The 24,623-nt window shown below is 46.8% G+C and overlaps 1 protein-coding gene across 1 annotated transcript in view; it reads right to left on the bottom strand.

Annotated features, from left to right (window-relative positions):
* Positions 1 to 1,878: 1,878 nt before the first annotated feature.
* The window catches only part of PSAT1 (phosphoserine aminotransferase 1), a 30,388-nt gene continuing 7,643 nt past the window's right edge, over positions 1,879 to 24,623 (bottom strand). Inside the window, exons 5-9 of the mRNA XM_007182298.3 lie at positions 23,677 to 23,849; positions 21,643 to 21,812; positions 13,978 to 14,106; positions 3,723 to 3,860; positions 1,879 to 3,054 (exon numbers count right to left, since the gene is read on the bottom strand). Of these exons, the coding sequence (XP_007182360.1) occupies positions 2,949 to 3,054; positions 3,723 to 3,860; positions 13,978 to 14,106; positions 21,643 to 21,812; positions 23,677 to 23,849 (716 nt within the window). The 3' untranslated portion in view covers positions 1,879 to 2,948. The remainder of the gene's footprint in view (positions 3,055 to 3,722; positions 3,861 to 13,977; positions 14,107 to 21,642; positions 21,813 to 23,676; positions 23,850 to 24,623) is intronic.

The following is a 24,623-nucleotide window of genomic DNA, read 5'->3' as shown; positions in this document are numbered from 1 at the left end:
CAGGGCTGGGGATGAAGCAGTGTGTGGAGGTAAACATAAGCAACGTGGGAACAAAGCTGTTTTTTCTCACGTAGGTGGTATTAACATGATTATGTGTTGTCAAATTTTGAAAGAGAAAAATAGTCAAAATCAGTTTGGGAGAAGAAGGACACTTTGGAGGATCTAAAAGAAGATGAGGCCACCAAGCCTTACACAGATTTCCCAAGGCCTGAAAGACACCTGTCTGTCCACTTTGCTTTTAATCTTAAAGACTGGCCAGTGGTGGCTCCCGCAGCCTGTTGACCCGGGGCCTGCATCCTTATCTCCCCTTCCACCTCTCTCCATGTGGTCAGCAGACTGGCATCAGTTCACTCACTTGACACATACAAAGGTCAAGGTTTTCCCTCAATGAGTATCTTCCAGCGATCTGTGGTCCAGACCACAGTGACTACCCTTTGTCCTGGTATGAATGCAGTTGCTGACCGTTTTCCAAATACTTTCACACAAATATAAAGAAGAGTCTGGGAGCCCTCCAAGATTCTAAATTTTAGTAAAAAATGAAATTACATAGTAAGCTTTTGAAAAATTAAAACATCCACGTATGTGAGATTGTACCTCTGCTTTTACTGCAGGCTGTTTGCGAAATTCAGGAAGCCCTGCCTTTCCATTCATTAAACGGACAGTCGTTGAGCACCTCCTAAGGGCAAGGCAGGATGCCAGGTGATGGAGGTGGAGAAACAGGGCTTGTTCCTTGCTCTGATGGGGAAGGCACGTAAGCAGGCACCTTCGGCACAGGAAAACACAGAATGGAGGTGCTGTGACGGGATAAAAGGGTCACGCTCATAAGAACAAATGAAAAGAGCATCCTTCCAATGCAGGAGACACAAACAAGGTCAGGAGGTTGGCAGGTGTCTTGAAGGAACGTCAGTCTTGCTGAGCGGGGGCAGGAACTCCAGGCTTACCTGATGTAGCATGGGCATATATGCACGCCACATTCCAAGAACCAGAAACACAAGAAAGAAGAAGCCAGACCAGACACCACAAAGCTGTGACCGTTGGGCTCAGAAGCCTGGGCTTTTTTATGAACCAAGGAGGAGCATGAAGGGGAAGTGATGGTCCAACTGGCTGTGCTGGTAGGGGCAGGTGGGGGCAGATGAGGCTGCTGAAATGATCCGCTGAGAGCTGACAGAGCTGGCTGTGGCAATGGGAATGGAAACAAGTGGAGATTCAAGAGATTTGGGGCCGGTACAAACCACAGGGACTTGTCACCATCATATGAATGGATGAGGAAGGAGGCAAAATAGACTCTGAGCACTATTCTATGTGAACACTTGGATGGCGTCCAAGCACTGGCTGGCTTTTGCTATTTAAAAATTTACTGTGGTTATTAGTCACATCCTGAACTGAGCCCTCGTTTTAAGCTCTTCAAACATCCCTGAGATAAGTGGGGGAGTTATTTCAATTCTCCTTTTCACAGATGAGAGAACCAAGATTGGCAAGGCTTAGCCCTAAGCAGGAAACACAACTAACCCAACTAATTGGTGCAGAGCTGGGATGAAAGATCAGTATAGTCCTCATTACACAATCCAACAAAACACGAAGATAGCTCAATACTGTCCTACTGGCATGTTTCCAGCCTAAGTGGGACAAAGTTCATAGAACCTTATACCATGAGCTGTGTTGTAACGTGGTTTGTTGATATTGTCCATTCCAAAAGCCAACAGAAAGCTACCAGTATGCTGAACCATTAAAAACATGGATGTACAGGACTCAAGTCTTACACCTTTTTGAACAAAATACCCTTCACAGATGCTATTTTTAGACTCAAGTTTTTCCGACATAAAGTTTTTAAAAGAACAATCTGTCTAAAAAGCATGTAAAGAAATTCATTGACAAAGATTTAGTTGTTTTAGGACTTTAATGTCCTTTGCACGGTCAACATAAAACACTGACAATGGATAAACAAGAGGGGAAAAGACTCTTCAGCAAAGATCTTCCCGAACTCATGGCATCACTGGTCAAACACCATAAAGAGAACAGTCACGTGAACAAACAGTAAGGGAGTTTAACAGAGATTTTTAGTTTAACAGCAAAACTGAAAAGCAAAGAACCAACCAACCAACCAACCAACCAACCGTTCTTCTACCCACTGAAAGGAAAGTAAAAGTGAATCAGGGAGCTTCCAAATCTTGTGAAGCAGCTTAAAAAGGGAGAGGGGAGGGGGAAGGGGAGGCACACAGCTGTTGAGAACGTAACACTCTAATGCACAAGGTCAAGGACCCTAACAAATTCTCAAAGTCTCAACATATATCAACAAGAACCGTATTATTAGAAATATAAATGCACAGAGATATAAATGCATAGAGATATAAACTATTTGGTATTAAAAACAGACCTTGCTACATAAACATATAGTATGTCACTTTTATCTCTTTATGAGAATAACAGTATAAAGAACGATCTCCAGTTTGCCTTTGAGTCTGGAACATCACAACACGGTTGGTGGTGACCTGAATTAATAGCTGCAGAATCCAGAAGACCCCACTGCTGTCATCTTGCAAAGGATCAAAATTCAGCACCTAGAGGGCTCCACTCACCCTCCATGCTGTGTGTTTGTGTGTCTCTGAAAATAATAACCTGCAATTTGCATATAATTAAACTCATAGGCAGCTTTGAATATGAGATCTAGGCAGAAAAAGTAGCAGCAAAGACAACAGTAGTTAGAATTTGGTAGAAAAGCAAGAGAAGATTTTTTAAAAGCTTCCAGTTCAAGTCAGAATTAAGGTTAAGTTTCAACAGCTTAGCATAGCTGTGGATGTTTTGCTGTTCTCTGAAAAAAGAAGAAAATCTATCATAAGCATGTTCATTCGAGAAAAATACTATGTTTGTTTAGTTTTGTTAGCCATGCCCAAGTGACTTTCAATTTTGTACATTGTTCAAGGGCAGAGTGTATATTCGTTAGGATGTGCTCATAGCTGGTGCATCTCCAAAAAATGCTTCATGAAGGCTGCCAGCTTCTGGACATCTTCGATGGTGACAGCATTATACAGAGAGGCCCGAATGCCTCCCACGGACCTAGAAGAACCACAGATGCAGCCGTTAAGAACAGGAGCATCTGGTTTAACATCAGGACGACCCTCCTTCCCGTCACCAGCTCCTGAGAGCGTCACGGCACCTGAGACCATCGTGCCCAACCTCCCACCTGAAAGCCCCCGCAGGTGGCCAGGAGCTCAGTCATTAGAAAATTCCTTTCCAACGCAGTGAAGGACCGTCACGCTCACATGGAACCTAGGTTAGCTCAACTCTTCGATGAGCCTGCCGTACAGGGGGCAGGGAGCGGGCAGCTATTCTCATGCGTGAGAACATACATTTTTCATGGAGCTTACAGGATTAACTACTCTCTCTGATGTTCAGGGCAGCAACAGTGATCTGTTCTTACACTGAACAGGCTTGTGCCAGCTGCACCAGAGCTGGGATGGCACCTTTGTGCTGTCAGAGCAGAGATTTTCAAAGGTAGTTTTGACCAAAGCTCCTAGAAGGTGTGGCCCCGCCATGCTCTCGGCCGTGCAACCGTGCTAAGGGGTCTGTAAGCAGCAGCAGGAGAACCCCCGTAACAAACGGTCTTTCCCAACTAGTTACAATAACTGCTACTCCAGGATGGGCAGGCTCCTAGATGTGTTTCCTTCAGCGTCTGAAAACTAAACCAATTCTCTGATAAGCTTCTGGATGGGTCATGTACTCACCTATGCCCTTTCAGGGAGATCATATTGAGTTCAAGAGCTTTGTCGAGAAATCTTTTTTCTAAAGCATCATCTCCTTTGGTGTTGCCAATGCGGAATGGAATATTCATTCTGCTTCTATTCTGGGGCTCCACTGGACATCTGAAAAACATGGTTTTTGTTCCAGCTATTTTTCTGCAATGTGCAACTGCCATTAACAAAGCAACAGAAAAAAAAAATTTTTTTTAAATCCAAATAAACCCATTTATATATTATACTTAATCATTCAGTAAAATAAGAATCACATAATTCCAGGAAAATGAATATTATTTAATAAACAGAGAGGGATAATTGTAGTGCTGTATAGGGAAAATTGATTTAGATCTAAAACTTATACCCCAAATTAACTCTATGTCAGTTATTTGGTTATAGAAATGCAAAAAGAAAAAAAAAGTAAAGCATTAGTTACAAAAAATAGTTATGCTAACATATGAAGAAACATCATAACATTGGATTACTTGGACATTTTTTGTATGTTTGAACTATTTCCTTAAGTCAGCTTCCCAGAGTAAAACTGTTGGTGTGCGCACACACGCACACACACACACACACACCCCACACAAAACACACACACACAACACACACCCACACACACCCACACATACCCCCCACACACGCACACACACCCCCCCACACACAACACACACACCCACACATACCCACGTGCACACACACCCAAACACAACACCCACACACACACCCCACACACACACACCCCACACACACACCGATGCACACACACACACACCCCACACACACATACACACCCACGCACACAACACACACACCCACACACAACACACACACACACACACACACACACCCATGCACACACACCTACCCATGCGCACACAAACACCACACCCACACAACACCCACACACACCCACACACACACACACACAACGCATTTACATGGTTCTTGACAGGAGTTGGGAATCAAATTCAGAACACATGTTTTGAAAAATATGAGAGTACATATTTAGAGATGGAATTAAACAAAATATCTGAACTAAAGCCCATCCAGAACATCATATATTCTGTAATTAATTACAACAGGTAAAGTTAGAAACGACCTATGTCCACCATAGAAATAAAATAAATTATAACATTTCTTTATAACTAAATATTAAGATGGCACATAAAAAGATAAATATAAAGATTAGGCTGCCAAATGGAAGTGGTTTATGATCTAACAAGTGAAAAGTTTTAGATGTTATGGCTACTCTAATTAGAGTATAAATGTGGATATAAAGATTCTAAGGAAGCAAAGAGAAATAGAAAATATTTGTGTTCAGGATGTGAGAATATGGGATAATTCTATGTTCCCTTTAATGTTATTTTAATAATATGTTATATATTTAAATATCATAATGGAGTATACTGAAATGTACAGGTGATTAGAGTAAGACTGTTCCCATCAACTTGCAATTCTATTGCCACTAGTTAGGGTGAAAGTAGACTATGAAGTAAATGTAATAAATGTGAACTGGATGCCCTAAAGCACAGCTGCTATCTAATCCAGTTTTAACTGTCAGCAACAAAAAATTTTTAAAAACCATTTTCCAGATGCAAACAAGAGATTAAAAAAAGATCTGCGCCAGGACATTTATAATTTACTTAGGAAGACCACTCTTGCATATGGAACAGTGAGTTAACATTCTCTTATATGACTCATACTTAATTTCCAAGAGCCTCAGTTTCCTCATCTGAATATTGGGAATGATAATATCTCCATTTCATACTAGTTATGACAGTTCAGTGGTACAACATATATGAAGCTTCCAACCCATGGCAGCCACACAGCAATGTGAATGACCCTTTCTCTACAAGGCTGCAGAGAAAAAAAAATAAGTTGGTCCGAAGAGTGGCTGTAAGATTTAAAAATAATGAGCAGCAGCTTTCAAAGCACTTAAAACACTGTATTGTCCCAAGCTGTGTGACCTTGAACAAGTTACTAAATCTCTCTGTTGTGCCTCTCTGATGTGAGGACTAAATGGCCACAAATTCTCTGCAGCCCTCCCAGCAAGAGGTGGGGTCTAGTGCTCCACACCTTTTGAATCTGGGCTGGCCTTGTGGACTTGCTTTGACCAAGAGACTGCAACAGGAGTGATGCTGTGCAACTTCCAAGCTGACGCCTCAAGGGGCATGCAGCTTCTATACCTGCCCTCTTAAAACATCACTGCCATGTAAGCAAGCCCGAGCTAGCCTGCTGGAAATAACAGGCCCACAGCCAGCACCAGCTGCCAGACAGGTGAGGGGGGCCATTTTAGACTCTAGGTGAATCACCAGATGACTTTGGTTGAATAAGTGATCTCAGATGAGACCAGCAGAAGAAACCACCCCACTGAGCCCAGCCCAACCTGCTGACTGAAAAGAATCCTGAGCAAAAGAAATGGCCGTGGTTTTAAGTCACTGTCTTGAAGTGTTCTATGATGCAGAAGTAGATAACTGATAGAATTTAGAACAGTGTCTGGAACACATTCAATGCTATGTAAATAACTATTGAAGTCAATAAATTTGTCTTTTTATTCTCAGCACCTTACACAGGGCTCACACAGACTCTCAAAAATGAATGAGTCAAGTTTCATCTAGGATACGTTAGTATTTGACTTCAGTTTCTGATTTGGAAAGTAAGCAAGCCAAAATTATCTTCCATTGACAACCAAAGGAGACAAACAGAAGAAGAGATGACATGCTACTCTGGATTACAAGGAAGATATGTAACAACTCTCTCCATTTTCTCAAGCACATCCTATTTCATTCTTCCACTTCTACAGGGTGGGATTCATTAAAATTAAACAGCAAATAAAAGCAGTGTGAGGATGCCCCCATTAAAAGCTATGCTCGCCCCTCAGGGCACACACATAATTCCTGTTAAAGTTAATATGAGTCAAATGCACATCGACGGACAGAAGAGACACAAGAAGGGAAACCAAGTATCTGGTAATAGGCTTTGAGCCTGAATTCTGGGCCCCCCTTTTCACAGGTAGTAGGTATCCTGGTTGACATTTAAATTAAAAATTTAGTGTCTACACTCTTTGATATTCTGCTGCCTCAGGCTCCCCAGGTGAGAGTCCAATTATAGAGCTGGAGCAGCAAAAAGGACATGTGATTTAAGGGGAAAAAATATTAAAAGGGGGAAGAATGAAGAACCTGGATTTACAAAGAATCTGTATTTACAGTCATCCCCCACACCTTTACCCATCCTACTGTGAACGTAGGTGGTATCATGACAGCAACAATGTCATAACAACTAGAAACTGAAGATTAAATTTGCACGGTGCCCGAGAGTGTCCCTGGTGTGGGGCTGAGGGAAGGAAGAAAAAGATGAAGGGGAATTGGCTGCTCCCAACCTAGCAAGATGGCTGTGGAGGGAATTCAAATTCCACAGGACAAGTGCTGTGGAAGCACAGAGCTGAGCAAGTAACTCTGACTGAGAGAAGGTTGAAGATTTCAGAGGAAGGGAGGTGGGAGGGGTCAGCACAGGGGGAGACGAAGGAAGGGCATCTGGCAGAGAGCTGTGTCTGCCAAGGCACGGGGGACCCCAGCAAGTTCTCTGCAGCACCTGGGGTGCTGGGTGCCTGGCTGGGGTCAGGACTGCAGACCGCAGAGGGCCCTGCAGACACCCTCTCCTGGGAGCTGGATCGATCGGATCCTGGAGCAACGAGGAGCAATCAGGTCTGCACAACAAGGAGTTCTGCGTTTTAGAAAAAGCACTATGACATAGGGGCTGGAGGGTGGGGACACGGAGGGAGAGGCCTGCTAGAAAGCTCCCACAAAGAACTTTCTAGGTCAACAGAATTCGGGCTCGTGACCAAGACAGGGACACTGGGGAGTTTCAAGCATGGGCAGTAAATGCAAATGCCAATAGGGACCCAACGGTCATATAAATGAGTATAACAGGCCCATCATGACAGACTGAACACAAACTCCCTACGTTACCTGTTAACTGTGAGGGCCCATTCTTTACTTCCACAGAGAAATAGAGTCTCTCTTTTTGCTTGAAACATACGGCCCTCCCAGTCTGTTTCTGCCACTTTCAGAGACACGGGGATTATGAAATAAGACATCTGGATTTAAATCATCTTCCCATGTTCCAATAAGGGCTCACATTGTGTGTTTTAAACCCTGTGAGCCACACCGAGCACTGCCGTGGGCTGTGCTGGGCCACCGCTCCCAGGCGTTATCACTGAATCCCAGAGCGGGGGCAGGGCCTGGGGCCTGAACGAGTTGGGGGGCAGGGAGAAGGTGCCACGCTGACAGAGCGCTAGCACAGGGCCGGGTGGGCGTGGAAGCAGCGGGTAATCCTGGGACTACAAAGCTTCCAGGACAGAGTCTGAGCAGCGCTGCCCAGGGAGTCTATGACAGAAGCTGATGAGGATGGTTGTGACTGGAAAAGCGGTGCCACAGTCAGTCACAGACATTTAGGAAATCCTGCATGAACAGGGCTACACAGGTTTCTTGACTCAACTTCCTAGAGCGTCTCAAGAGCTCCTGTGAATCGTGAACTCCCAAGAGAATAATTCATATAGGAACACAGTTTTCCCCAAATGCATGTGGCTGAAAAACCAACCCATTGCATCTCTGGGATGAGTATTCTAGAATGCCCACTGAGAAACCCCGGGACTTCCCAAGGTACCAGAGGGGTATGTGTGTGGGGAAAGGCACCGCCTCAGCAGGAAACAGCATCTCACCAAGGTGGTGAGGGTTAGGAGGGCGCAAGAAAACCGCAGGCAGTTGGCAAGCGATGACAAGACGCTCATTTCAGCGGTGTCTGCTCCAAAAGACAAACCAGAAACAAGAAGGGCGTGAAGAGTGCATCCTGAGGTGAGAGAAGCCCACAGAAGAGTCACTAGGCCTCTCCTGACTGCCTAACTTTTAAATAAAAAATTAACTCTAAATTTGCACACGATTAGGAAAACTAGAGTAAAAATATGAAGATCTATTCCCTTCCACAGAGGTGGTTGCCATTAAGTCTTTTGCGCATTTTCAGGATCAGATACACAAACGTGTATACGTGTATATATGCGTGTTTCCACATGTACATATATACATATATAGTATTTACAAATACAAACATTGTGGGTTTCTAAGTGGAATAATAGACATGTCCTTTCTACACCTGCTCTTTTTTCTTTTGACCTGATGACGTATCGGGTCATCTTCCCAGTTTGCTCACAGACCTTCCCCATTCTCCACGCACACGTTACTCCATACTACGGATGGATCTTAATTTCCTTCATCAGACCCCTCCTGAAGGACACCCGGGTTATCTCTAGATTTTCCCCGTTACGTAAGTATCCCGCATTGGACTTGTGGGTGCCCGATTTTGTGCACACTTCTGTGCAAGGCAGAGTACTGGCAGAGGGCAGGTGCCTAGAAGTAGAAGTCTTTGGTCAAAGAGCAACAGAGTTTTGAACTTTGATGTATGCTGCAAACCTCGCTCCAAAATTGAACACATTTTTTATACCTAACATACGCAAAGTGTGTTTGTTCCCTTGCCTACACCAGATGTTATCAGTCTTTAGAATTTCTGCTGATCAGAGGGGAAGAAAATCTCATGGTTTTAATCTGCATTTCCTAAAGAAGTTGGCCCCTCTTCATTCGTCTATTAACCAGCTGTGTTTCTTCTGAGTTGTTTGCTCATACAGTTATAAACCACCCCTTGCCTTTTTAAAATCTGGTTATCCTTTTTCATTTATTTGTGGGTTCTTCTCTATATCAACAGTAACCTTTATATGTTAATACACTACCAAACTTTGGTGCCTGTCATTTTGTTTTGTTTATGTCTTGAACTGTAGAAAAGTTTTAAATTTTCATGTAATGAAATATCTTTTACTTTATGGCTTCTGAGTTTTATGGCTTATTTAGGAAGGCTTCTGTACTCGCTACACTTACACAGAAATTCTCTCCTGTATTTTATATTTGCTTCTTGCATTTAGTTGCATTTGCACCTTTTCGACTGACTAGAATTTGTGTATGCTGTGATGCAAATATCTAATTTCTGTTTAAATGAAGTATCAATGCTTCAATCAGTCAATTAGACAAAAAGTCACGTTAGACTTTAAAACTAATTTAAAATGCAATTCTCAAGTAAACATGGACCAGTTTCTGGACTTTTCCACCTATCTGTCTTTCCCTCTGCCAGTGGCTTTATACGTTAATAGATCATATGTTAACATTACATTTTATTAATGTTAACATATATGTTTAAAAGGTTTCATCTATCCTTTTGCACTAACTTTTTCAGGTGAACACTGAACTGACTTCTAGATATTTACTAATTTTTGTGACTACTGCGAATGGGATCTTTCCTTGTTTTTTATTGTTATTTCTGGAGTATGGGAAAGTAACTGACTTTTACATATTTAGACACAACTGATCACAATTCTGAACATGATCATTTCTAGTTTTTCCACTGATTCCTGCATTTTCAAAAAAAAAGTCATTATCATCTGTGATTTTTGTTGTTTCCTTAGTAAAGGCTCTGGAACCAGCCTCCCCGACTCTCCCCATGTTCTTATCCTGCCTGATCCCACTTCCCCGCTGCACCTGACCCTAACCTGTCTGTGCTGCTGTAAAACACTGTCTATTCACAGGGTTGTGATGACAATAAAATGTATTAATATCTGTAAAGCGCCAAGGGCTCTGCCTGCTTTATTTTATTTTGAGGTTGTCACTAGACACATCACATGCTTCCCTCTCTTTCCTAAGGTCTGGACCCCACATGAAAGTGAGAAAAGGTGACCTCAGATGTGGATATGGATTTGATCACTTCAACAGCTTTATCATATTAAAATTAATATCTAATACACATTAAACACTATGTGTCAGGAACATCCTAGGTGCTTTCCATAATAACCACAAATACTATTAAGAGCTAACCCTTAAGGAATGCTCCCTAGGTGCCAAATACGGTTTCTGGTGCTTTACACAAATTACCCAGTGCAAGAGCCCATGTTCTTAACCTCTATATTACATACTCTTTATTCACATGCATTTTCATTTAATTGCTCACCTCCCCTTCAAGGCCGTATTTCCATAGCGAAGAACTTCCTGAAAACCCAAGTGCACACAGAGACAACTAGTGAGCGTCCAACTGCTAACACAGAGGAGAGAGGGAGCAAAGCCTGCTCCTGACCCTGGTAACAAGGTCCCAGAGGAACACCATGAGCTGGATGACCTTTTCCAGGCAGGTGGCCCAGGGGGTGAATGGAAGTTCCCAGAAAGAGGTTTATTCGGAAGAGGATGCAAGTTCGGGGTCGAGGCTGTTCATAAGTGCATGAGGAGTTTTGCATGGGAAGGTGATGAGATTCCTCAGATGACCTGCCTGCCACATTGGCTTCGACAGGCTGCCTTCTGGAAAATGCCAGGTTGGGTGCTTGCAGTTAAAGGATCTCAAGTGGGGGGAGAGAATTCAGGGGATTCTTGGTGTTCCTTCTATGCTTTGTTTTTAATTTCCTGGATTTCTTCTGGAGGTATCACCATGCTTTCTGTCCTCCCATTTTGTGCCTTCACATCTCCTGAGAAATATACAGAGCCAAAAGCTCATAGAAAATTGGTCTCCCCTCCACAATAGCTGCCATGTGCTCTCACTCACATTCAGATCCTGAACACTCTTATGGAGCCAGGAAAGGTGACTTATTCTTCTGGGTATCCCCAGAGCCTAGAACAAGGCTAGCACAGAGGAGTGTTCAGGCGCCATCTGCTTGATGGATGGATGGACGGACGGACGGATGGATGGATGGATGGGTAGATGGATGGGTGGGTGGGTGGATGGATGGGTAGATGGATGGGTGGGTGGATGGGTGGGTGGATGGGTAGACAGACGAATGGATAAATGAGCTAGTGAATTAAACATGTCTTCAGACCTTTCCAAACTTTCTTTCCAATCCCAGCACAAGCCGTGCCCTTCAGGGAGCCCACTCTCTGCTCTCCAAACACACTACTTTCTTCCCTCAGTTCTTTGCAGAGGCCATTCCCTGCCTTCCTAAAAATTCCTAAAAGTACTTCCGCCTTCTTCTCTGCCTAATTCTTACTCCTGTCCAAGGCTCAAGCTCATGTAAAAGCCCTCCCTTCGCCTCCAGCCAAAGCAGTATCTCCCTGCCCCCAGCTCATGGCTCATTATTTAGCCCTTGGCCATGAACTCCTTGGACCATCTACTGCTGATCATGCATGCTACAATGGCTCCAGTAAGTGCTAGTGGAGTACCCTGGCCTCCTCTCTCACACGTCAGGCTCTAAAGTGGAAGATTCCCAAGGGCCAAGCCACAGAACCACAGAGCAGGCAGAAATGCACAGTGTGTACCCCTTCCCCCAGATGGCATGTGGAAGAGGACCCCAAAGGTCAAGTCATTCAGCCAAGCCAGACTCCCTGAGGGCTTGTGGCTGGGGTGTCATTGCAAGCCAAGAACTCATAGGAGCAGGCAGGCATTTAAGGGCAGAGGGGACAGCAGCAGTTAGGGCTGTCCCAAAAGTACAACCCCACCCATGGATGGTTATGGAGATGTGTTAGCAAATCTTGGGTAAAACATACAATTCTAAGGCAGGATTGAGGCACCATTTTTTTGTCCTACGAGGCCCACTAAATTCTTAAAAGAGTGAAAATTCTTGGGCTTCCCTGGTGGCGCAGTGGTTGAGAGTCTGCCTGCCAATGCAGGGGACACGGGTTCGAGCCCTGGTCTGGGAAGATCCCACATGCCGCGGAGCAACTGGGCCCGTGAGCCACAATTACTGAGCCTGCGCGTCTGGAGCCTGTGCTCCTCAACAAGAGAGGCCGCGATAGTGAGAGGCCCGCGCACCGCGATGAAGAGTGGCCTGCACTTGCCACAACTAGAGAGAAAGCCCTCGCAAAGAAACGAAGACCCAACACAGCCATAAATAAATAAATAAATAAATAAAATTTAAAAAAAAAAAAAAAAAAAAAAGAGTGAAAATTCCCTTGTTATTGTCAGCCAGATATTTTTTCTTACAACACACTCAACTCCAAAGAGTAAAGGCCGCTAAGAAGGGGGTCCTGGCTCGGCATATGAGTGTAAGTCTTTACGCATGTATGTGTATAAACACACGTGCATACAGAGCATAAAGTCTGGTCCTCCCACAGCTGTCCCCTCCTTCAAGGTGGGGAAAAGCAAATGAAAACATCATCTGTCAAGCTCCTTGTTTGCCAGGCACTGTACTAGGTACTTTATATCTGGCATTTTGGTGACAGGCCTGTTGTAGGGGGTTGAACGGTGGCCTCTGCAAAGGTTTATCCACGTGCTCACCTCCAGAAACTGCAAATGTGACCTGGAAAAAGGGTCTCTGCTGATGCAATTAAACTAAGATCTCTAGATGAGATCAATCATCCTGGATTATCTGGGTGGACCCTAAATCCAATGACCCTGTAAGAGACAGAAGACAAGGCACACAAGAAAGGATGAGGCCATGTGAAGGCAGAGGCAGAGACTGGGCTGAGGCAGCCACAAGCCAAGGAATGCCTGAAGCCCCTGGAAGCTGGAAGAGGCAAGGAATAGATTCTTCCCTGGAGTCTCTGGAGGGAGCAAAGCCTTGCTGACAGCTTGCCTTTGAACTCCTGGACTCCAGAACACTGAAAATAAATTTCTCTTGTTTTAAGTCACCAAGCTAGTGGTACTTTGCTCTGGCAGCCCTAAGAGATCAATACCAGGCCCATACGTTCTCTGGCGTTGGTCCAGCGGTCAACACACGTTCATGAATCAATTAGTCACAAAAACATTTAACTAGGAGTCAACTCATACCAGAGCCAATTCCATTCACCAACTGCAGGCCTGGGATGGGAGCGTTTGTCCTGTAATAAGCGAAAGAGTAAACTTTCCTAAAAGGGTAAATAACCCAGAGGAGGGGCCAGGAGTGGGTGTTTATACCAAGGGTCTCCAGTGAGTCCTGAGGTAAAGCTGAGAGCTTCCGGCAAGTATGTGTTTTGTCCCCAGGGGACATACAGAGGAGGTGAGGTTGGGGAGAGTGGTCTGCCCCCGGGGTCTGTGGTGTGAGAAACGTTACCACCCATTGGGAGACAGGTCCCAAAGCCCGGGATTCCTGGGAATGGGATGCAGGAGGGAAGACTTACCTAACTCATGCTCCTGCGGACTTCAGTGTCTCAGAGAAAGGTGGCTGCATCCATGTTCCAAAAGGACATGGCATATACACATTTTTAAGTTCACAAGAGGCAAAATGTGAGATAAAACCCCATCAACTTACACGTAGAATCCTTGAGAATTATCAACAATATCATAGATCATTTGCGATTTGATGGAGCTAAGCTTCTCCATGGCTGCTGCACCGCCGTTGTTCTTAATCCACTCCAGGACCAAGCCCATGACATAGATGCTAAAATAAAGAGTAAAAAATACATATATCCACGTAGAGAATGGACTTGAGGATACGGGGAGGGGGAAGGGTAAGCTGGGACAAAGTGAGAGAGTGGCATGGACTTATAAATACTACCAAATGTAAAATAGATAGCTAGTGGGAAGCAGCCGCATAGCACAGGGAGATCAGCTCGGTGCTTTGTGACCACCTAGAGGGGTGGGATAGGGAGGGTGGGAGGGAGACGCAAGAGGGAGGAGATATGGGGATGTATGTATATGTATAGCTGATTCACTTTGTTACACAGCAGAAACTAACACACCATTGTAAAGCAATTATACTCCAATAAAGATGTTAAATAAATAAATAAATAAATAAATAATTTTTTAAAAAGTACATATATCCATTGAGTTCAGCTTTGCACAAGTGGAAAGACATCCAAGCAAACAGTCTGAAGTTGTACTAAAACAGACTTACAGACACCCTTAGACACAGACAAGATGAAAGTGGGCCATGTGTACACCAAGGACAAGAGCGTGTCACAGAGCAAACACGAAGATCAACCCAACTCTAGGCCCCTGAGGGCCATTCAGAAAAGAGGGTTAATTAGACTCTTCTCTAGAGGTCACATCAGTGCCCACCTGTCCAGCCCAAGCCCGAACGCAAACTCTTCATGACACCGGGAACACAGCTCCCTGTCTCCACCCCTGCTGACATTTTATCCCTGCCACAAGCATCCTCAGACACCTAGCTCCCCACCCCTACCAGTTAACTCTTCACTTTCTGAACGCCCACACTTCCCCTAGTTTTTACCACTGGCTCTTTATTTTCTATTCCCAGGTGCCCGTGTCTTGGGCCCTGCAGTCCTGGAAGGCTGGAAGCACAGTGCTCACCTTTCCTCCCGCAAAGCCCTGCCGCACAGCCCACCAGCGGGCGGAGGCAGGCTGGCAGAGTGCCTAAGAGCCTGGGCTCCAAGTCCCCGTCCTGACTCTAGTCCCAGAGCTGCCCCTAACAGGCTACCCAGGATTAGTCAGCCCAGAGATCCAGACCTCGACTTTCCCACCTGCAAACAGGGAGGCCTACCCACCGACGCTGGACACCCAGCATTTTAGCTGCCCTGCTCTTCCTAACTCCACCCTCCCACCCAGCAGGAGGACCCAGCGGGGTCCCTTGCTCCGCTGGTTTCAGAGTTGGACCAATCAGAGCCCTCCATAGGCTTTTCTGAATTGGGAATGAGAAGAGGCAGGATTGTGTGTTGGGGAAACGGTGAGTTATGAGGTAACAGCGACAAGGAACATTTGAAGGAGGCTCATCTGAGACACAGGAGTGCAGATGGGGTGGGATTCGGGTCCCTGGTTCCGGGAGGACCCGCTGCACCTCGGCCCTTCATAGAGCTTGGGTGCATCGTTTACCGAGCCAAAATATCAACTCTGTCACTTAGAGACCTCAGTGCTCTTGTGGGGACTGCAGGAAATGGGTTGGGTGACGTGCTTAGTGCAGGGCTGGCACATGGCAGCTGTAGTTAGTAGTATCTTTACTAGTTAAGTGCTCAAAACTAAGCCCAAAACACAAGACGTTGAAGAGCCGCGGATGGTTTTCCCAGTGATATTCTGAAAGCCCCTCTGTTTAAAAGGGTGCTGAGGGGACTTTCCTGGCGGTCCAATGGTTAAGACCCCGCACTTCCACTGCAAGGGGCACAGGTTCGATCCCTGGTCAGTGAACGATGATCCCACAGGCCACGCGGCACAGCCAAAAAATTAAAAAATAATAAAAAATAAAAAGGTGCTGAGGGCTCTCTGTGCACCTCACTGAAAGCCCACGGGACAGGAGCAGAGGTCTCCCGGGGAAAAGAGACCATCCTCCTCGAACTGGGAGTGTGGAAAAGGTCCGTGCTCAGCTATGGCCTCTCTCTGAGTGGGACAAAGGTCCCCCACAAGAATCTGTGCAAACATAGTTGCTGAGCATCAATGTGCCGCAAAGATCTGGGGTAGGGACCCCCAGACACAGCTGCCTCCTCGTTTACTTACTAACACCATGACAGGGTGGGGAGGGGAAAACACTCGAACACCAGAAGCTTGTCCCAGGGAAGCCCAAGATACTTGACTGGCTCGTTCACTGCCTCCAGGTGCGTGGAGAATCCCGGCGTTTCTACCCCAGAAGGTAGCAGAGCCCACACTGGGCTGCCCAGTGGGCACTGGGCAGGGAACAGCCAGCACCCAGAGCCATGCGATAGCCCCTGTGGAAGCCTCCCCGGCCTGGCTCCCCAGACAGCCCTGGGAGGAAGGAGAAACGGCAGCTGGGGGCAGCAGCGAGGGAGCTCAAAGCAGAAAACAGCCTCTGAATAATTTACAGCCTCGGCTGGAGCTCTCTGGATAAAGACTGCGAAATCAGAGGGGCAAAGGAGAAAGAAGAAAGTAAGAGAAGGGAAGGACTATTCAGCGGTCCAGGACTCTCCCTTTTATTGATCAAAAAAATCCGAGGCCAGAGCTGCCATTATCCCACTTTACAGATGAGGAAACAGGCTCAGACAGCTTAATTTGGCTAAAGTCATCTAATAAGTGGCTGAGGAAGCCAGGACTCCAACCCCAGTTGGTCTGACTCCAAAGCCCCAGCTCTTTTCACAGTAGCAAAGGCCTCTGGTTTACTAGGGGCTCCAGGACCCTCACCCACTCTCTCACCTGCCAGCGGGACAGGCAGGCTGGCACCAAGCCACACAGACACAGCTGCCAAGAGCAGCCGCCACGGGGGCATCACAGCACACGCGCGCGTGTGTGGACGTGTAGGCATGTGTTCCAGATGCGGTGCTGCCCTCCCACTTCTCTGTTCCGTAAGGTGCTCTCGAATTTCCACCTAACCCCAAACTGCTCACTCCCCCACAGACCACAGAAACACACCCTGCCACACGATCCAAACACACCGAGCCACCTGCAGATGCCTGCCTGCTCAACGGCTCTTTTTGGAAGCCGAGCTTCACTTCTACCTGCAGCTCTGTTACCCCAGGGCTCCCAAGCTGCTGCTATTTGATTCATCAAATCAAGGCTGCAGCAAAGGCTCAGGCCAGGTCCACAGTCCCAGCCAGACCTCAGCACCAACACACTTCTCTCTTGGTGTGTGAATCACCCCCATGCCCAGACTCACTGCCCACGCTCTCTGGCTCATCTTAATGAGATCCGAGCAGGCACAGCCAGCAGAAAGCCCACCCATTTTACACGCTGCCCAGAACCAGCACCTTCAGCCTCGGTCTACAAAGCCGCAGCGTGAGGTAGGGGGCTCAGATGAAAAAGGCTCTCCTGGAGACCAGATGCCCCTGGAGGGGAAGGATGTCCGGCCTTGTGAGTCGACTGGAGCTTCCGACACATTATTAACTCGTGCTGCTACCCCCATACAATCCGAAACCTTCAAGACACAGGGGCCCTAAAATGCTTATGCAGCTTTGAAACCTGGTCCCCACTCATCAGGGTTAACTTTTAACTGATGCACGGCTTCACTTCTAAAATGCCCCCGCCCCACACAGGGCAGGTACACTGTCTCAGCCTGCGTGCTAAATGACTACATGAATCACAGCAGATCCATTCTCTGGAATATCACTCAGCAGTTCAAAGGGGGAAAAAAGGCAGGCGTCTGAGCTGACATGGCAGTGTTCACAGTACATTACTGGATAGAAAAAAAGGATTCACAGAACAGCCTATATGGTAAAGTTCCATCTGCATAATTAAATATACGGCTCTGTTTGCATATGCCCTACACAGCAAGCCCTTAACAATGGTTACCCCGCAGGCTCTGCTCGCCTCGGGAATCTTTGCCAAGACCATGTGTTAATTTTTTAAGGCAACACGAAATACTCTGTGGGCACTAGGGATTAGAAAAGCACACCAGAAAGTTCCCCGGGAAACTCTCCCTGGCTGCTCTGAAGAACTAGGCCCCCTTGGCAGCCCACACTCCTATGCTGATAAGTAAGGCGGCCTGGGTCAGTGGGGTCATTTTGTTTCTCATTAGTGACTTTACCTCACACTACAGCTAGTTAGTCGTGGTAAGTAAAAATGTCTTGTGGGCTTAGAAGGGAAGTTTAGGCATCCAGTTTGCTTGTCCATGAACTGGGCTTAGTGCGTTCCACTAAAGGGTTAAACAGAACGCCCACGCGGTCCTTTATTCCACCCCAATTCACTGCTCAGGGCTACAGGCAACTACAGGAAGGCTCAGTTCAAACCGCCCAGGGCCTGTGGTCACTTGGCTCCGAGTTTAAAAGGAAAAAAAGAGCTTCTTTTCAAACTTGGGACACTTTCAAGGACTTCCATGTGATACAAAGTTGCAGTGTTCTGGGCGCCTTGCCCCCTTACATCTAGGGCCTGGGGACAGTGTTCTGCACAAAGCTTCCTCTCTCCATGCACTGCTCGTTCTCACTGCCTGAGCTACAAGTTTCTAATCTTGAAAGCTGAAGTACCCCAAATGAAATCTAAGTTTTTCAAGTCATAGATTTAGGGTAACTACTCAATTATACAGACTTACTTTTTTTTTTTTTTTTAAATAGATTTGTTTTATTTATTTTTTGGCTGCGTTGGGTCTCCCGTGGCTGTGCACGGGCTTTCTCTAGTTGCTGAGGGCCTCTCACTGCGGTGGCTTCTCTTGTTGCGGAACACAGGCTCCAGGCACACGGGCTTCAGTAGTTGTGGCTCACGGGCTTAGCTGCTCCGCGGCATGTGGGATCTTCCCGGACCAGGGCTCGAACCTGTGTCCCCTGCATTGGCAGGCAGATTCTTAACCACTGTGCCACCAGGGAAGCCCCCAGACTTACTTTTTTCCTTTTCTCTTCTTTCGGGGTAAAAGAAAGCAAGACACCAAGGGGTGTCTTGGGTCAGAATACCTTTAACCCAATCCTTTTCGTCCTCCACGTTTATATGATTCTGATCAAATACTATTAGCAATCCTGCCCCGAGGTGGTCTCAGTGTTCACTCTTCTGATCTGTCTGGAGAGGAAACTTCGCCCCTTCTCCACCCCTGTTTCCGGGTGTCTGGCTGAGCCCACTCTTCGGGCAGGAAGGCTCTGAGCGGGGAGTATCTGCCCTGCCCCAGCCTGTGCCCCACCTCCAGGTGCCCAGGTTGGCCAGCTGACCCGACCGGTCAGGGCCAGGGGTGGAAGCCTGCACAGGGGCTGGTAGGGGAGTGACCCTCTCTGAGTCACTCACAGGAGGACTTTCTCTCAGCGCCCACCAGGTCTGACCCCAGACCTTTTTATCTCCCACTAGACAGACTGACCTGCTTTCTCACTGTTTCTGCTGATTTTTCACTCTAATATTAACCGACTGCATCTTAACATATATCTATTAGAGTTTTTAAAAATGTACTTCCAGGTGACTCATGGAGAAGGTGCCAGAGGGCAGGACAGCTCCCCCTGCTCTCCAGCCTGTGCTCAGCCCCGTTTCAGGCCCCATTTCAGGGCCAGGGCTCTCCCTGCCTTCTCCCACCATCTCACTCGTGGAGCTGTGGTGGCCTCTGCCCCCCTGGAAAGACTCACCTGCCCGCAAGCCAGGCCCTGGCTGCACGTCCTAACAGGTAAGGACAGACGCCTCCCACCACCTCCTGCCACCTCGCAGCCTGGAGCCGAAGCTCCTTCTCCAGGGGCCCTGCACTCAGGCTCCCCAGCCGCCCTGCACCGCTCAGCACGGCAGTGCTCCTTTCCCAGTTGGCCGGTGGTCACGGGTTTTCCCACTGCCAGAAACCCCTGAGATAAGACGGGCAGGTGAGACAGGTTCAGCCCTGCCCCCCAATCCCTACCAGGCACTTCAGAAGCACTTTCAACCGGGGTGAAACAGCGTGGGATCGACAGGTGACCAGGAGAGCAAGCACTGGAACCCCCTCCGCGCTCTGAGGAAAGCAGGGGACACAAAGCGGGGAGCTGCGCCGGCCCATGTGAGCTGCACAGAAAACCAGCAAACATTTCCATCAGAATTCTAGCTTTGGAAAAAGCTCCTTTCTTCCTCTGGTAAATTACGTGGAAGAAATTTCCTGCAGGCAGCGCCTCAGAGGGAGACCTCTAACAAAGCCCCAACCCCACGGAGCCGCGGCCTGTATTGTTGTATTTTTAACATGTCAATCTGTCAGTTCAGAGGTGTTGTACACGGTGTTTGTGGCCCTGGCTGACATGAAGCTCTTCTGTGAGATTTGCTCATCAACTAATTTGACTTAGTGATGAGACTGTGCAGTAGTTTGTCCGTTCTGGATTTTAAAAGTTTTTTATGATGCATTATATCAAATTTACCACTGTATGAGTGGAAATTAAGACTTTATGTAGTTTTTATATGTTGTAATATTTCTTCAAATAAATCTCTCCTATAAATCAAAAAAAAAAAAAAAAAGGGCCCAAACCCCTCTTCATCTGCTCTTTTAAGAGAACTTCTACCATCCCTGGAAAACCCGGGAGACTCAGAGAGCTGGACTCCCAGCAGCCAACCGTTCTCCAGAGATGGGATCTTTCCAACACAAGCCCACACTGAGAGTTTCGCTTGTGAAGAGCACAAAGATACAGGGTGTGCACACCTGGGCTCTCAAGCCAGATCGCCTGGGTTCAAACCCTGGCTATGCCACTTCTTGAAGTATGGCTTTGGCTTCTTCACTTGCAAAATGGGAATAATAATAAGAGTACCCACCTCCTAGGGTGCTTGGGAGATTAAGAGGGTCATACACATGACTATTTTACATCATAGCTGCCCTGGAAAGATAAGATAATCTATAAACTCTGGCTCTTTTATCCCTGCTGCTAAGGCTGGGGATAAAACAGAAACCACAATAATAATACAGAAGCTAACATGTATAAGTCACTGAGAGCCAGGCACTCACCAAGCACATTTTATACATATGTATTAATCATTCAATCCTCACAGCAACCAATTACTCCTGGAGACACCTGTTGCACAGATAGGTTAAGCAACTTGCCCAAGGTCACACAGCTTGTTAGTAGTAAAATCTCTCAGGCCATTGCTAAATCCTAGGTGTCACAAAGATTTTCACAAGCTACCTGAGTCTGGGAGTTAAAAGACTGTACGGTGGGGTATCCTTACTCTCCCCAAAAGTGCTGTAATGCAGCCTCTCACTCGGATAAGGGGAAGCCAGGCTAACAGGACCCCTGCAGACTGGGTGAAAAACCAGAGAGGTGTTTGTTCCAGCCGCTGTGTTCGATGCCAGGCAGCCAGCTTCAAGCAGACCCAGTAAGGAAAGAAAAAGACCAGTAGTCCGGCCTCTGAAAGTCCTTCTCCAAAGCCGCACTGGTTGTTTGAGATGCAAGCATGACACTTCATGTGCAGAAAGCTTTTGGGTTAATGGTGAACCACCAAGGCTACCAAGATCAAACAAAAACACCCCAAAAGAAAGGCAAGGAAAGCTGATCAAACAATGCACAGAGGGGGACAAGGGAGAGGTGAGCTGGGCAGAGAATCCTAATAGGATATCTGGGCTATTAGATCACTGATTCGTGGCATCATGCCCTACTTTAAAAAGTCAACTAGTATTGATGGGAAATACTGAGACCTCCTCACTGGTCCCCAAGCCATACCCTGGAGTTACCTGAAGCAGGGAGGTGTGTTATACAGGGAGTTATTTCCGGCCTGCACTTTGTAATCCAGGACCGAGGGGCACTCTCTGAGGGCGAACCCCAGCAGGTCATCTCGGACGATCACCACCGTGACCCCTGCAGAGCCAACGTTCTTCTGGGCACCAGCAAAAATCACACCAAACTGCAAAAGAGAAAGCCTGCTGTTCTAGATGCACTGGGTCATTTTTCATAAATGTAGTCAAACTTCCCAACCTCCTTCCAAAGCACAATTTTTATGAGGAAGTGACTCTATTTTAATCCTGTTCGGAGTGCATTCCCTTCTCTAAAGGAATCTCTATCCGGGACAGCAAATCGATACACAAGAGTTCAGAGCCTGCAGATTACAAATCTGTCTGATCCTTCTCTCCAGGGAGGGGCCAGCCCAAACCCATCACTGTGGAGACCTTATATTTGTATTCACTCTAGTATACCTCTTTTCTACGTCCAAGCCCATCTTTAAAATAAGGCTGCTGTCCTTGGTAACCTAAAGAAATCAATTTTTTTATCCATTTATATGTGTATAAAGGGATAATCAGAAGATACTGAGAAATAATGGGACAAGCTGCCTGAGAGAGAAGAAATTTTAGAAAAAAAAAGATGTTTAAAGATACTCTGGGGGCTTCCCTGGTGGCGCAGTGGTTGAGAGTCTGCCTGCCAATGCAGGGGACACGGGTTCGAGCCCTGGTCTGGGAGGATCCCACATGCCGCGGAGCAGCTGGGCCCGTGGGCCACAACTGCTGAGCCTGAGCGTCTGGAGCCTCTGCTCCGCAACAAGAGAGGCCGCGATGGTGACAGGCCCGCGCACCGCGATGAAGAGTGGCCCCCGCTCGCCGCAACTGGAGAAAGCCCTCACACAGAAACGAAGACCCAACACAGCCAAAAATAAACATAATAAATAAATAATAAATAAAAATTTTAAAGATACTCTGGGAAATTTTTTCGTGTAAGATGTAGAACCCTCTTCCATGTCTCCCCATGAAACCTGTAGGAAAATTCAGAGGCATCCCAAGTGGGAGGAGGGGGGAACAGTGTGGCTCGACAGGGAGTATTTTATAGTTAACTTTGTTTAGAATTGCCAGTGCATGGTGAGTGAAAATAAAAAGCAGGTTATAAACAAAATGTGTACATCCATACAACAGAATATTACTCAGCCTTAAAAAGAAATGAAGTTCTGACATGCTACCACATGGGCGAACCCTGAGGACATTATGCTAAGTGAAATAAGCCAGACAGAAAAGGACAAATATTGCATGATTCCACTTACATGAGGTTATCTAGAACAGTCGAATTCACAGAGACCAATAAAAAAAAGTAGGATGGTGGTTGCCAGGGGCTGGGGGGAGGGAGGACTGCGGTTATTGTTTAATGGGGACAGAGTTTCAGTTTGGGAAGAAAAAGTTCTGGAGATGGATGGTGGTGATGGCTGCACAACAGTGTGTGTGTACTTAATGCCACTGAACTGTACGCTTAAAAATAGTTAAAATGGTAAAGTTATGGTAAGTATATTTTACCACAACTTTTTAAAAGGCAGACTACTTCTTAAGTCAGTTTGTTTTAAATTCCTTACAGCTATTGTACCCCCCATGGCATGCACCTGGGGCACTGCTCCCAGTGCCCACCCTGGGGAGCTGCTCAGCAATCTACATGTCATGTCCATGCTCTTGGAGCTGAGCTGGGTACAAAGCAAGGTGGGGCTCCTTCATAGCCCCCTAAGCTTGGATAATGCACATCTTTCCTTGATGACAGCAAATAACTTCCAAGATGTTGACAAAAGAATTTTCTAAGTGCCACTCTCAGAGGCAGATGAATTCCCCAAGGACTCAAGTGGGACCCCTGGGAGACGACAATTAACACAGGGCTGGGAACATCAGGACGTAAACATTCTGACAACCAACACTGTCAGCCTTTCCCTTTTCTGGTATATATTAAAATGTCCTTAGAGAAACCGAGAGGCTGGTTCCCCCCCGCCCCGCCCCCCGCTGGCGCAGGCCTCTTTTACACTCTACCTTGGAAACATCCACTGGCTTGGACAGGAAGTTTGAGGACATGTCGCAGACCAACACTGCTCCGTTGACATCAGGGATAAAGTCAAACTCCACTCCATGCACGGTCTCATTGGCGCAGTAATACACATAGGAGGCGTCTGGGCTGAGGTTCCAGGTGCTCGGATCTGGAATTTCTATCACAGGAGACAAGTTGGGGACTCCACACGTTTCCTCCCCTCTTTCCTTAGGGAGATACGAGGCAACCAGGAATGACACCCCTCCCCTAGCAGGGGAAGACAGATCCCAGAGCATTCACAAGTGAAAGCACCCTATCCATCTTACATTACAATCACCACCAACAGCCTAAAGGGATGACCCATCCCACCCCTTTGACTGTTATGGGGGGCAAATAGTCTTCAAGAATGGCGTGGTATTTGGGTTTTTTCCTTGTTGCCCAGTATCCATCCATCCTATGTCCACTGACAGTTTCCTGTGGGCGTCAGCCTCCGCGACTCTCAGCCCATGTAGTTCCAGTAGAACCAATTCCACCCACAGCCCTGAAGGTACAATGCAACTCAGGCAAGGCCGCTTGACTGATACAGAATGGGACACAGGAGACATGAGACTGTTACTGGAAATGCATGAGCAAAGGCATTGAAACGTGGGAGAATATAAGGTCAGGAGCAGCTGCAGCCATCTTCTAAAAAGGAGGGGGCAGCTTTCCTGACTGTGGAGGAGACAGGGAAAGACACCAGAACCGGGAGACACTGTTGGCGGCCCTTGATCAAGCCATACCTAAAGCCAAACCAGCCCCTGGGCTTTGCAGCTAAGTCAGCAGCCTAGGCATACTCTTTCTGCAGCAGCCAGTTAGTAATCTTAACAGGAACAGGCAGCCAATCTAAATGGTATCAAACTAACTACCAACAAGGGGACGAAAGGATTGCCCGGGGCAGGGGTGACCTGCTAGC

This window comes from Balaenoptera acutorostrata, chromosome 6 (assembly GCF_949987535.1).
Source record: "Balaenoptera acutorostrata chromosome 6, mBalAcu1.1, whole genome shotgun sequence".
Lineage (NCBI taxonomy): Eukaryota > Metazoa > Chordata > Mammalia > Artiodactyla > Balaenopteridae > Balaenoptera > Balaenoptera acutorostrata.
The sequence above is the reverse complement of the archived record's forward strand: the minus strand, read 5'-3'. Positions and strand labels throughout refer to the sequence as shown.